Genomic DNA, 14,992 nt, shown 5'->3' on the forward strand with positions numbered 1-14,992 from the left:
TAAACTGGTTTGAGGTGTCCTGACCACATTTTAGGGCTAGGACACTTTGGCCAGTGGATAGTTAATCTGCTTTTCTCTTTGCACAGAACATGTTCAAAATCATGTCTGTATACAAGATGGAGCTTAGTGGGATTTAATACTTCAAGGATTAGTAAGACCTAGAGATCAGCTGGCATCTGTCAAAACCAGCCTTACTTTCCTGAGATGTGTTGTGTTTGTTCTCCATTACCCTCAAAGTAAACTACTAGCTCCCTCTGCTTCAGCTGTCGGCAAGTAGGGTTAAAATGATCCAACCTTCTGTTTGTTAAGTACACTTGCTGTAGATCAAAAAAAAAAAAGCCTTAAAAAAAGATTAATAAAATCCCTCTTTTCTTGATATACTTTCAGTAAAGTTTTTGAGATAATCCAACTTTTGAAAAGACATGCTGAAATTCATTTTAAGACATTCAGAGGCATTTGGTTGCAGGGTAATAATCATGCAAGATTATAGACTTCAGAGGTTCTTGAAGTTGATAAGTAACTGTTATAAAAGGACTTGAGGCAAGGATGATGCTCTGTTTCTTGTTGATACAGTTGCCAGGCATGGCTTCTGTTTCAGGCTGTTTGCGTGACTAATGCTTCCCTTCAACTCATGCTGCAGCCTGGCGAGCAGTGACAGCTCTGCATGGGTTCCTTTCCTACACTCCTTACCTTCCCTAATGTGCCTTTGTTTCCTCAAGACTTACCTCAGGGTAACATCTTCCACAATAAATATGATGACAAAAAGCATTGCAGTTTGTACAGTAGTCATGTAAAGATGTGAAACTGGCTGTTGGTTTTGTAGCATGTGAATAGAGCTGGCTTCAGGAATTTATTTAGGTTGAACCTGCTTCTTTGCCAGCCATTTCATGCTGGTGCTGTTGCTTCTTCCAGTAGTTCACCAGAGCAGCCTTACTAGTTTAGAGGAATTTTCTTTCTCCCAAAATATTTGACAGCTGATGCAGAAATTACCTTCTAGCAGTATCAGCTGCCATATGAAGTTGGAAAGTTAGGTCAGCTTGCTTACATGACTTCCAGTGTGTGTGTGACAGTGTTATGCTTAAATCAGAATTTTCCAAAGGGAACTTTGGTGTACTGGTCAGTAACCTAAATCCAGTAATTTTGTAATTTGCAGGCAATAGGGCTTTATGGAATTAAGCACTACTTCTCCTTTTCGCAGGGTAGTTAGGGAAGGCAAAGAGTCCTGATCCAAGCAGTTTCTCCCTGCAATATCAGCCTCTTCTGTTTAGTCAGTTGATTTTACAGATTTGATGTACTGTATTTGGATGCCACAGCACATGTAGGGCACAATGATTTATATCAGTATTTTCTTCTGATGTTACAAATAGAGGGGATCTGGTTTATCTGCATGTATAGCTTTGTTAGTGTTGGCATGTGTCATTTGCAGGATAGCTATGAAAGGAAAGGTAGTCCAGGAATTGCAGAGATTTTGATTGATGTTTACTCTATAATCAGATCCCTCTTCATCTTGAGAGGTGTTGTATTTGTAAGGCTTTTGTGCATTCTTAGTGCTGCTGGTCACAAGCTTATACATGTAACACAGCCTGTAACATAACTACTGTAGCTTAACAGCAACAATCATTGCAGACTTAGGCATGTTGCTTGTGACAGTGGTAAGATATTTATATAATATTATCCAATTTGGGGTGTGTATTTTTATTCCATCTCTGGAGTATTTGATAGCTATTTTTTCTACTCATTTCATTCTGATTCCATAGCATTTTCTGGAAGGCAGAGTTAGTTAATTTAAAATTACTAACCAAAAGAAATTGTTCATCATTCTGTAAATCCTCCAAATTAAACTCTGGCTTAATATGGAGATTATCTTCCCATCTTTTCTACTACTAAGGGAAAAAAATTAAAGTATGGTTTAAGGAAACTGTGTTAATATTTCATAATATATAATCTAGTTGAATATTCCATATTATATTACTTCCTTATGTTTCACCTTTTGTTGACCTTCAAGTTTACAGGTTCAAATGGATATTAATGATCTTGGGAATAGCTAGAATAAACAGAACTCAAAAGGGATGAGAACCCATAGATCCCCAAGCTGTTTGTTGGACGGCAGTTTTCTTTTTTTAACACAGGAAAGTGCTGTGTTTGCCATCTGGCTAGAGCATATTGTGACCAAATAATTAGACAAAAAAAAGACAGACAGACAGACAGACAGACAGACAGACACACACATATATATATATGTAAAATGCTACATAAAAAAGCAAAAATGCTCTGGATATTTTATAAGATTTTTTTTCACCAACTGTTTTACTATTAAGCTGAAGCAAAATTTCTGTATTATTGGTCTAAATAAATGGAATAGAATAAGAGGATTTCTTAAGCAATTTTCAGGTACTCTGTGTGTACCTGTGCATGCATGCATTTGTGCTGACTTGTATGACTTGTATTATGGTAAAATACAGTGCAGGCATTATTTCTCTGCTCTCTTGGTTTAATGCACACTGGTGTCATTGGTTTACACTGTAATTCTTTGATTTTGGAAGCAACGAGTAGAGTTGCATTACTTTTTCATAACATCATTCATGCACAGCTGCATTGTCTCCTGCATGTGGTTATTAGCAAGTAAAGTTGTTTTGTGTCATAGATGTTTAAGTGTGTATGTTAAACTTTTTGGCTTTCTGAAGCCAAAATACTTACTGTATGTGTATCACAGCATATATGTATATATATATATACAAATACATCTCTATTTAGATCCACATGAAACAAGACTTTGATTAAAATACTTGTCCTTACAAGTTTACATGATGCTTGGATCGAGGAAGTGTTTGATAAAACTGAAGATGGTGGGTTTGGCAAGAGATGAACATGTTTCAGATGGTGGTTGACCACACTCATCAGACTTGTGTGCATATTGTAATTTAAAAGTGTGGCCATCTGTAAAGTAGATATATGAATGAGACAAATAGTTAAATTTCTCTTTCATTTTTTATTTGGTAAAATGTAGAATGCTATGTTACCATTTACTTTTGCTGGGAGGTTTTGTTTCCCTTCTTTTTAATCAATTCCTGATGTGAACTGAATCCTTGCCAGCCTTTTAATAATTATTTATTAAATTTTATTGTAATTCAGTTCACCTGTGGGACCAAAAATATGTCAAATGTTAAGAGTCTGATTTACTTTCCATTATCTATAAAGGAAGGAAAAGGAATTCATCCCAAAGCAAGGAACTGTAGGTAAACAGAGAAGTTTTGTGACATCTTGGGGTTGCTGTCTTGGTTGTGTTTATAAGTACCTCCTGAAATGTTTATTTTTAAGTTCTCCCATGCTCTGCTGATAACATATTTCTTCCTGGTTTGGCATATAGTGGTCATGGTTTTCATGGAACATAGTAGTTTATAGTTTCTACAAAACAGCAGTTTTGCAACTTAAAATTACGATGATGTTTAAAAACTTGTTTGATATCCTTCTCTTCACAAGTTTTGTCTGTCTGAAATAAATTTTTTGATTTTTGGTGTTCTCAGCATATTTTAGACCTTGCTACTATGTTTGTAAAAATCCTGTCCCATACCTCCATATGCTTCTTGGTGAGATAAACAGAAACTTAATCTCTCATGATGTTCGATAACAAATTCAAAGAACACTTTCCTAATACTGTTGGTCTTAGTCACTGGTTGTGGCTTGTGAGTCTTCTTGTGAGTTTCTTTTCTCCTCATAGTAAGCAACAATCTGTTTTATGATCCCATGTCTGAAAATGATTGCAAAATTCAAGTTTACTTGACTGGCATTGCCCTGAAGTGTCCATATCTGTAGGTATGCCTTTGTGAAGCTAAATATCATGGCTTGAGTACAATAACTTGTGTACAGTAACTGTTCCTTGTCTTATTGGTGTGTTCTAACCAACTTTCCCCTGGTGCACTCCACAGTGTACCCTTCTTTTGTGAGCCAGAGCTTTCAAAGAATGCTCTGCCTGTTGGGGTTTTTTATGGCCATGTTGAGTCAGCTGTAGACAAACCAGTGATGAAGGAAAACGTGGGCTGTATCCTGTGGAACTGCCTGGCAGCACCTCCCAGCTGCCAAGGAGCAGGCAAAGGAAGTTCTTTGCTCCTTGTTTGGTTTGCAGAGTGGCTCTGCATGCTGGGTCAGCATTACTGGCACAAGGAGACCCGTGCCAAAGTAAAATCAGGGGAGGAGACAAAATATTAAGAAATTCTTGACTGCTATTGGCACATCTTGCCTTTTTATGAATGAATGTACTGTGTTAGTCCAGTGAATACTGTACTTCCTTGATATGGCTACCTGGATATTGAACAATATACAGTGAACTGACAAACTGCTTGTCACCTTTTTTATTACCACAGATATTTCACATAGTCCAGAGGAGAATCCATTGTAAAACTGGTGGCTGATAAGCAGCTCCCAGTTTTGCTCAAAATGCTTCAGCCTTGGTGAATGCTGCAAGCTGATTTGCAACATTTTAAATATTATATTAGAACTGCTTTTAAAATGCCTGGCAGCTTCTTTTTTATATGTCTGTTGTTTAAAAAAGTGTTTTTGAATAAATTGGTAACAAAAGGCTCTTAAATATTTAGTCTTACTGTAATGATTTTTGTCTGTATTTTTAAAATTAGATTGTATTTTTTAATTAAAAATTGATGGTGCATTTGTCTTGCAGAAAAGTAATTCCTGTATAATTTGATAATGAAGTTTCCTAAAATCTCATAAATAATAGCTTGGCTATGCAGGACTGTGTTCAGAAGTATTTAAACAGTATAGAAACATATACTAGGAAATACTCCTAGTTTGGATATACTAAATAGCAAAGTATATCACATATGCAAGACCTCTAGTTTTCTTTTGGGAGAAGGTCAATAGTTTGCAGAACTAACAATATAGAGAATTCATTTATGTGATCCTTTCTGTTGTAGGATGTGATTTAGTTTTTGCTTAATTATCTTATGAAGCACTGATTATTTTCTGAACTTTGCAGTACACTTTAATTGATAGATTAATTTCTTCTTTCATCTATTTTTCTAGTGGGATTATTTCTTTAAAATTCCTGTTTGCAGCATGGGAAAATGCAAGTCTCAAAACCTTGTGCAGTTGAGACAGAAAAGTTGGTGTTTTAACAGCACTCTGTGTGACCTTTAGTGAATCAATTGTTTTATCAATCAAATTATGCTAGTATGAGTTAATTAATTAACTTCATCTTGATGTGACACAGCCTTCCTGGAGTATACACAGAGAGGAGGGAGGGGAAAGAAGGGTCTGTATAAACACCATATGCAAAGGCTGAAGCTATCAGCCTGCCATTAGCCCTTTATCTGAGAGGCCCTTGGCATATAAATCAAACAATAACCTCTCTGTTTTGACTCAGTGCCAAAGTATACAGCCACAGTTGAGTCTAGGACAGATTACACCCACCGAGTGGCTTGAGGGCTTGGAGTGAAACTGGGAAATAACCATTAAATTATTCAGGAACATATTTATGTTCTTTAATGTTGGCTGTTGGACACTTTTTTTTGTACTCTTTGCTTCATGTTCTAGTCATAAAAACCAATACATGGAAGCATTTTAACATGCATCTAAGCGAGGATGTGAGAATAATGTTCTAAGTTGAAGGGCTGCAAAGAACTTGTTTTTTAAAAGGTTTTGTGCGTTATGCCATTTTGCAAAATGTTTGCTAATCTATGGCAGAGGTGGTAATTTTCATTCTCCTGCAGTTTTCTGCAAGCACACTACCAAGATGACATTAGCTTTTTTGAATGTTTTTTTATTAAGGTTAGGATAGATTGGAATATAGTTCCAGTTTCTACTGTCTGAAGTGTATTTAATTAAGCTGAGTAGATCTGCCAGCTGTACAAAATGTTCAACAGCACAAGGACAGCCCACTGCTAGGAACCACTTTAAAACTTAATGTTGTTTTGCTTTCTTAGAAATACTGTTAGTCCCTTCTGGGAATGTGCAACTTACATTTATTTGAAAACAAAAATTTTGTGGATTTTGTATTTTTCTCTGAGTGAAGTCTTGGTTACTCTTTAGTTGAACACACATTGGCTAGCCCATCAAGAGCACATGCTTGGGATGTGCTCAAATTGCAGCCATGCTAGAGACTGAGCTCCTGGAAATACTGATAGCTGTTTCTATATGGAAAATTTTAGATAAATTATGTTGGAGCTGTTTGGTGACTTTCAGAAGGGTGAAATGAAGAGTAGCTTCATTCTCTGAGCCCAGCTGTGTTCTGGGAAGATGGCAGTGTGGAGCTCTTCTCATCCACCTGGTGTTCCCCACAGCATGTCCACACGATCCCTGTTGTTGGAGGAGCTGCTGTTCCGGGGCGGCTGTTCCAGATGCTGTTGGTTGTTTCCAGTGGGGGGCAGCTGTGTGTGTGGTGGGGTGCAGTCAGGGCTGTGCTGTCCCCAGCATGTTGTCAGGCTGGCGCTTGTCCCCAGGAACAAGTGCAGCCTCCGCTGTCTCTGAAACCACAGGGCAGTTGGAGGAGGGAGGATGTCTCTTGATACCTGGCCCTTTGCTCCAGGCTCAAAGCCAAATCTTTGCATCTTATCACAGGCTTGTGCTTCTTTTTGTTTCATCAGTATTCAAATGACATATTGCAGCAGTGGATTTGTCCTTCGTAGTAATGGTCTTCTGACCACCTGGTGTTGTTTTTTGAAGTGCTGTGCACTTAATGTGGGTGTTGTGTTGTCTTTAAAGAAATGTGTTATTGCAAAGGCAATATTTGGCAGCACACCCTTTTTTTTTTAGCAGTCACTCAGTTTTGGGCAGCTTTGTGGTATTAACGACCCTCTAATTTAATCTTTACTGAATTTTTCCCTTCTCCCTTCCTCTTGTGAAAATATGCAGACGCAGCTGAGTTGTAAAGCTATATAGATGAAAGGTGAAAACTTTGTTGGTACAATAACCACAGAATCTGTCACGTGTTGAGACTACCACAATTTTCCTTCTGATTTTCTTTATCTGTGAAAGTATAAACATGGCTACTTTGTTATGCTGAAATTCTGTCATTTTGGTTGATTAATTTTTGAAGCCCGCTCACAGTTATTTTCTGTCTTCTATTCAGAGCCTATGTCAGCAAGTTACTGTTTGAAATCCCATGTCCTTTGCCAGGTGTCTAAATAAGAATATTTGCTTATTCTTTCTTCCTTATTAGCATCTTGCTCATATGATGTCCTCCACCTGGTTATTTGATGTTTATGATGTTGTGATATAGGCTGTGCTTCCACGTGATGCCAAGAGGTTTAAAACCAAAATAAAACTGTAAAAAGTCATCTTTTTCTTCCTTCATTTAAGCTACAGGAAACCTGCGAACGAAACTGTATGTAGATACTGATTTCTCAATTTGACCTTTGAAAAGGTTATGGAAGAGACTTTTGACCTGTTTTTCAGTAAGCCTGGGGGCATGGCAGGGCCTTCATGTAACTGAAAAAAATGCCAATGTTTTATAAGGAGAAAACATGATGACCTGAATTTGTCCTGTTAGGCAAAGAAGTCCAGACAAAAATCCAGTAATAGATAATATTCATGTCACTTTTATCTTCCTTGACTGGAAATTAGATCACATCATAATTTGCAATAGCTTGCCAGAGACTACATATGTGGTTGATAATTCTGGTGATTATGGTATGCTGCTTGGACAAGAGTGTTTGACTTGTTTTTATTGGTTAATTACTCATGCTGATTGAAGAAATATATTGCCAAACTAATACTGTAAATGTTAGGAGGGTTAGGAATGGTCTAATCATACATCTGAAAACATAATGATGAATGAGGAGCACTTAGTAATTGAATGAACATATTTTCTGGTATAGGCTTACTACTTCCTGACCTTTTGCTCTTGCATTAGAGACCAGGAAGACCATATTTTAATAATTTGTAAATAATAGACAAGACCTGAAGCAGTAAGGGAAGTAAATATTTTTCTGTACTGGTGGTATGAAGCAAGTCACATGTCATTTCAGCCAAGGGTGAATTGTGGTGTTGTGCACTGGGCCCCCTCAGGGTAAGTGCCCCCAGATTTCTGTCTTTGCCTCTAGTTTTGCATCTGCTCTGAGAGTTTGCTCTCCATTGACTGGTGCTTGATTTCACCTATTTCCAGACTACTGCCTCCAGCTTGGTAATAGCACATCCCAGTGCCACCAACCTCCCCTGTTCTCCCCAAATTTGTCAACATGAATAGCTTTGATTCTAAGCCTACAGATGATCAGGGATAGGGATACTTTCTGTCTGTCAGATAAACTTGGCAGTGTTGTCCTTGCAGGACTGGACCAGACGGGATCAAGAGAGTAAGCTACAATTATTTTAACTGATGCAAGATTAGGCATTTGATAATCAACCTGTAAATGTCTGGATCAAACAAACTAGTTTAGTTATCAGAACACGTTACTGAAAGGAGTTCCATGGGAGCGAGAGCAAGTTCCCCCACGGTGAGTAAGTATTGCTGAAGCTAGTGCACCATCACCAAAAAGCTGCCTATCATACTGTACCCTTACTTCTGCTCAGGGTTTCGGCTTTTCCACCCCGCATCTTGTAAACAACAGATTTCATTGTGTGGTCTTTCCTTTGGATATTATAAATTTGAGAAGCCAGCTAGTTAGCCACCTCATGGCTAAATAATTACATTATTGATTTTGATCTTTGTTTTTCTATCTCTCCTTGAAGCACCTGCATCAAGCTTTAGTTAGCAAGGAACATCCCAGTCTCACTGAGTGGTTCTCATCAGCACCTTTTTCCTGGCACAATTGCCAGCTGGTGTCTCATTTCAGGATTTGTACAGACTATGGATCTGATGACTTGGTCCTTTTGCCCTCTGTCTTCCTGATTCAGCTTTGAAAACTGGAATGCAATTACCAGAAGTAGGGGAGCTGCATCTTTCTGTTTTCTAGATTTCTCCCTCTGTCTTTATAATCTTTTTCATTGTTGTTTTAAAGTACAAATGATATGCAGTTAAATTATAATTAATTTCGGAACAGAGAATGTCTCATTAAAAAAGCTTGTCTGTGAGGGAAAGGGAGAAATTTGCAATTATGAGATGTCTGTCAAAGGTTGCTTTTTGTAAATTGTGTCCAGTGGGGCTTTTCAGAGACTTGGCTTTTTCTCAGGACTTAATGTGATATTTTTGTTTAATAAATTTTCTGCCAAGTTGCTTGCTATGCTTGTTTTTACTAAATTCTGTTTTCTGATATAACTGGTTGATTAGGTACAATACAAGGACTATAGTGATAAAAGAAATGGACCGGGTATCAAATCTGTGAGCAAAACTCTACCCTTGTTCGTGACACTGATTTTCTGGAAAGGCCCCTGCATTTTAGTGTTCTTTTCTCTTTGTCATGTTTGCTGTGCCCTGCAAAACATTTTGTAATAGAAAAGCACACCAGTGTGCTTTTCTATTAAAATTAGGTAAATATTACAGTGTACTGTAATATTTACCTAATTTTGTGACATTTATTTTGAAAGGTGTTTTTGAATTCCTGAGATATACTGTTGTGTAACTGTAAAGGATTTATTTTTCTTAAGCAAACCATCATCATTCAGACAATATCTTTTAAGGTTTTTGTAATGCATTGAATATTTTAAAAAAAACAAATCTTCTTCATTTCAGAAAGCTACTTTCAGAGTGCAAAGGTTGACTTCAATGTGTAAAATATATTATAAGACAATGTGTATTATATAATATAAGATAATGTGTAAAATCAATACATAGTTCTTGGGAAGTCAAGGAATGCAAGACAAGGGAGAAATTTGAATTGGGGTACTGGATTCCATAGAAATCACTGATTACTATAAGTGTCACTGGATTGGGGCATTTGCACCAAAGCAGAGGAACTGCAGATGGCAAAAAGTGGAGGGGAAGGGCACCATGACAAGAGCTGGAAGGCAGTTGCAGACAAATGTTTCCCCAAAAGGGTAAGATAAGATAATATATTTTCCAAGTGCTAGAAACCTCTAAAAGGAAAATGCTGTGGTAACTTCTCAGATCAGGCAAGAGGCAACACCAGAGCCCTGTACTGTGTCCTACTGACTCATTCCCAGCAGTTATTCCTGTCTTGTTACTGATGAACGTTAAGAGTGGGTGTTTTTCAAAGCAAAAACATTTATTGGAAAGGGTAATAGAAGGGGAACGGGAAAAGCATTAGCAGCAGAAAAAATACAAGTACTTTGGTGGCTATTTTCCCCTGTTATATTAAAAAAAAAGAGTTGTTTGCTCTGGATTGACCTAGTCAGTTGACTGTGTAAGCTATTGATATACATTGACCTCATCCTGCTTGTATATAGTTATATATATGATACCTAAACCACTAATTATTCTGCAAAGCAGTGTGAAGAAAAATGTCTACAGAAAATCTGGATGACAGAGATGTAGCATACAGGAGTCTGGTTGACTCGCCTTTCCATTAAGGCTGTACCATAGTTGTTTTGCTTTTTGCTATTTTTGGTGTATTAAAGCAGCTCTCAGGGGTCCTGCAAACTTTGGTCCTTGAGATGAAAGAAAAACTTACTGTGACTAAAGGAGGAAGAAAGAATATACTGTAAAAAGCAAAAAGTAAATCCACACCCCTCCCCTTTTTTTTTTCTTTCTTAAAGCATTAGTATGACTCATTCTTAATTTTTTGTTTCTTTGTTTAGTTTAAAATAATGGGTCTGTTATTTTGGAGGGGTATTATAGTTTATTAACGAGTAGAAGTACCAGCTGAAACAGAGACTTCAGGTAGTGATGATAGAAAATAGTATGATGCATGTTGTTTTCTTGTCCTCTGAAGTGACAGGACTGATCCACACATGGCGTGGAAAGGGACAGCAGCAAGCAAAGATTATGGAAAAATGGTGTAACCTTATCACATGCACTCTTCTATTGACTTCTATAGATGCTTTTAGGATGAGTTTTCCACACTTTACTGTTTGCTAAGTACCTTTATGAATTATAGGAGTGAGAAATGTAAGACTACAAAAACCTGTAGAAAATCTGATAGGCTTTTATTTTAGCTTCCTTATGTTGCTTTTTTCCTTTATTTGAAAGGCTCAGCTCCTTTTATCTTGTTTGTGTGAGACTCTGCTTACATTTATGGTGACGAGAATTGTGAGAATGAGAACAGGCTAAAGATCTTCTACAGGAATTTTACTTTTTTTTTTCTTCCAAATACAGAAAAAAATATTTTTAAACCTAGCTTCCTGCTGTTTCAGGTTCAGTTCCTGATCTCTATAGATTTGATATTGGAACTGTATATTCAGGAAGGGATTAGTTATCAGACAATGCAGTGGCCTTATAAAATCCAAACCTCAGGTCCAGGTGTAAATGACAACGAGACATCCCCTGTGAATGTGGTGTGAACAGGATCAACACAATGCATTTACAAGTGGTGTTGGATGGGGAGAAGATTTAGTAGATAATATGTAAAAATAGCGTACCTGAGTATCACAGAATCAGAGCTATTAAAAGACCTCCAAGATCATCAAGTCCAACCTTTGACTGAGTACTCCCATGCCCACTAAACCATATCACAAAGTGTCAGATCTCCTAATTTTTGGACACTTCCAGGTATGGTGACTCCACCACTTACCTGGGGTACCTGTGCTTGACAACCCTTTCCATAAAGAAATTTTTATATTGTATTGAAGCATCCAGTTGCTTTGGAAATCTCTCATTTCTTGCACTATTGTACGTTACATATTACTGCAGTTTTTCTTGTGAGTAATCTTCTTGGAGCTGCTGCCCATGAAAAGTCACAGCACCAGTGCTCAGATCGCACTTGGTGATGGAGGTGAGGGAGCTGCTGCAGGTGCCCCAGCTGCTTTTGGGAGGTGCTGCCTGCTGCCTCTGTGTTTAGAAGGAGGTCAAGTGGCACTGTATGAAAGAGAAATGGAAAGACTGTGTTAGGTCATCTGATTTTTATTTTTTTTCTTTGTCACTCATGGCAGTAGGGTGAAATTTGCACTTCCTATTCATTTGTGATCTGTTCAGAAGAAGGATAACTCAACCTTTTTCCCACAGGCCTTGCACCCACTCAGGCTTTGACAGAGGATGTGGGTTGCTTGGATGTCAGAAGTGGGGCTTGGTGATCCTCTTACCTGGTTTGGGAGACAGCACAGATTTACTAAATACAGCCCCGCTGTTGCAGCAGAGCATAAGAACAGCTGCTCTGGAATGGTATCAAATGAATTATTATGGATTTCTATTTCCATGAAACAAAGCTTGTCTTGGCATGTTTATACGCATGTTGTAAATGACATCAAAATGTCTTTAGGAGTTAAATGTCTCCTGAGGAGAAAACAGAGGGAAGCTTTTCCTTTCAAACAAAAAATACATTTAAAAAATCAACATAGTTAATCCCAATGTGTGGCTTTAGCCCCAAGCAAGGGATTTTTCTGCCCTGTCCTCCCTTGCCACTGAGAGAACACTGAATTCATTCACACAAGCAACAACTGCAGTGTCCTGGAGGAAGGAGAATACTGACAGGGAACTGAGTGCAGATGAGCTACACAAATACCTAATTTAAGTTTAGCAGCAACAACAACAAAAAGGAAATCTGTAATTGCAGAAATCATAAGGACAGTTAATTTCTGCTATGGATTATTCATTTCACATACGGAGAATCCCTGAAACTCAAAGTGACAGTAGTTCATCAAAATTATGACAACAGCCTTCAGCACTGGGAGTGTCAACTTTGGGATATAAACTCTCATGGGGATGTTATACCCCATCCTTTCCATAGCTTTTTAGTAACTGAAGAAATTTGGACTGTTTCTGATATTCTCATGGTTGAACAGTAGTGGTTACTTTTAGAATTACATGCTTATTTATTATATGTGAATTCTAATGCTTTGTACTTGGTAGCAAAAAAATCTAGCTTTTCTGTAAAACTGTAGCAACTGTTCTGCTAAGAATAATCAAGATTTTATATCACTTTATTTTTGCTTGTATGCTCCCTACCTTAGAGATTAGTAAGTAGAAGCATTCATCTCAAAACATAAATGTTGATGTAAGTTTACTCCATTATTCAAGCAATGTTTACTATAGTCGTGTCATTTTCTTACAGTGATCCAGCTGCCAAAGCTCTCTGGGAGTCTTTCATGAACCTCAAACAAAAGGAGGCTGTGATGGAGGCCAGGAGACACCTTGTGGAGGCTGCAAGCAGAGAAAATTTACCTATTAAGATGAGCATGGGTGAGCAATTTGACATAGTCTCCCTTACAGAGTAATAATGTGAAAGATATCAGCTTATCTTTTTCCACATCACCCTCTTGGGCAAAACCCACCCATTCTTGGTTCCTCCCCATCCTTGTCAACAGGTTTCAGGTGGCCTTCATGGCTACCTTAGGATCTTTCTGGTATATAAGGGAGAGACATTTTTTTTAAAGAATACAACAACCTTAAAAAGATTGAGAACCGTGGAGAAGTTTTGGAGTTTTAGAAGAGGGGTTTTAAAGGCATGTAAATGGTTAACAATGCTCCTAGTCTATATTTTACAGAGCATGATGATTTTTTTCTTAAAAAGTTAACAAGATTTGTGTCCTGAAAGCAGACATTGTAAATAGCAACTGAAAGTTGTGCAGCTCTTGCATAGGATGGCATTATTTAGGTAGTATTTACATTACATAGGTAATGAGGTTTATGTTAAGGCTGCCTGGTTCAGGGGAGTTTAAGCTGAAATCCGTGTCTGGACACACTTTAAATCTCAATTTCTCAAAATATTAGAGAAACAGATTAAGACACAATGGCTTTCAATAGCTCTTTTAGAACCTCATTCTCATCATGTCCCATACTCAGTAAAACATGGAAATTGATATGTTAGGCATATGAAAACTGTTATTGGCTCTATACAGCAATATTTTTGTATTATGCATACTGTTAGGTCTACTTCTTGCTGAACTTTTCATCATGAGAGAAAGGTCCTCATGGAATAAGAATAACAGACTTTTATCTGTGACCCTAGAGTAAACTGCCAAGAAACTGTAGAATTAGATGTACAACCAACTCATTATTTCCTTACAACTGTAAGATACTGTATGGTCTTTGCAAATACCTAGAGCTTGCATTTAGTAGATTATTAATCAGAAATATTAGATTTCTGTAACAGTAATGTTGTAACCCGTTTTAAAGAAGTGGAAAAGGAGTAGCTAAGAAAAGGCTATTACAAATTTGTCTGAAGGAGGGAAGGTTCAGTAAACAATAAAGTCTTGTTTAAGTTTTTAATATGTGTGTGAGTACTCACGATAATAATGTTAAGAAGCCTCCACTATTTTTCTGTGACATACACTTTAAAAGCAATTATTATGCTTATTATTATTATTGTTAATGTTGAAATTCATCTTTGTTATAAAAGTAATTGCTTCTTGTCTTCAAGGGGTAATGATCCATCTGTGACCTTTGCTCCTTTGTGTGAATGATTAGATTAGACACCCTTTTCTCTGTGTCCCCTTCCTGTGTATCCAGTGAAGGCTGCAGTAACCTAGTTTTTAATCACAGTGGCTGACACTTACTGAATGTCTTGCATACAGGAGCCTGATACACTGCTGTATGGAAATATTAGGAGTTGATGGTGAAACAAATTCCTGATTTTTTTTGTTGTTGTTGAAATGTAGCATAAAGTAATATTCACAGAATTTTGTTCTTCTGTGAATTGTGTATTTATCTTGCACTAGAATCATAATCAGTTGTTAACTTTGTAGTTGAAATTCAAAGGGTGAAGTAAAGTTTGAGGTAGTCTTGTAAATGATAAATAGGGATAAAATAAGAAACAAGGAGAGGGGGGCACTTGAGTCACCAAAATAAACCATTTTTTACTGAGCAGAAGTGCAGAAAACCCGAAACTCACACCCAGATGTCATATTGTGCAATGACACATATTGGACTTCTTAAAATGGGCATGTATACAGCGTTCACTGCTTGTTCACCATGCTGCAGAACATCTTGGTTTTTTGTAGGGAAGCTGGAAATTGTGCTGTTTATCAATTGCGGCATTTGCTGAGAAGCAAA

At 37.4% G+C, this 14,992-nt stretch overlaps 1 protein-coding gene across 4 annotated transcripts in view; it reads left to right on the forward strand.

Annotated features, from left to right (window-relative positions):
* SCFD2 (sec1 family domain containing 2) overlaps positions 1 to 14,992 on the forward strand; it is a 188,353-nt gene that overhangs the window by 16,507 nt on the left and 156,854 nt on the right. For 3 of the 4 annotated variants that reach the window (XM_074541501.1, XM_074541502.1, XM_005490055.3), the window contains exon 3: positions 13,053 to 13,180. The exons of the other annotated variant lie outside the window; for it this stretch is intronic. In XM_074541501.1, the coding sequence (XP_074397602.1) occupies positions 13,053 to 13,180 (128 nt within the window). The remainder of the gene's footprint in view (positions 1 to 13,052; positions 13,181 to 14,992) is intronic. 4 annotated transcript variants of the gene reach the window in all.

Source organism: Zonotrichia albicollis, chromosome 5, assembly GCF_047830755.1.
Source record: "Zonotrichia albicollis isolate bZonAlb1 chromosome 5, bZonAlb1.hap1, whole genome shotgun sequence".
NCBI lineage: Eukaryota > Metazoa > Chordata > Aves > Passeriformes > Passerellidae > Zonotrichia > Zonotrichia albicollis.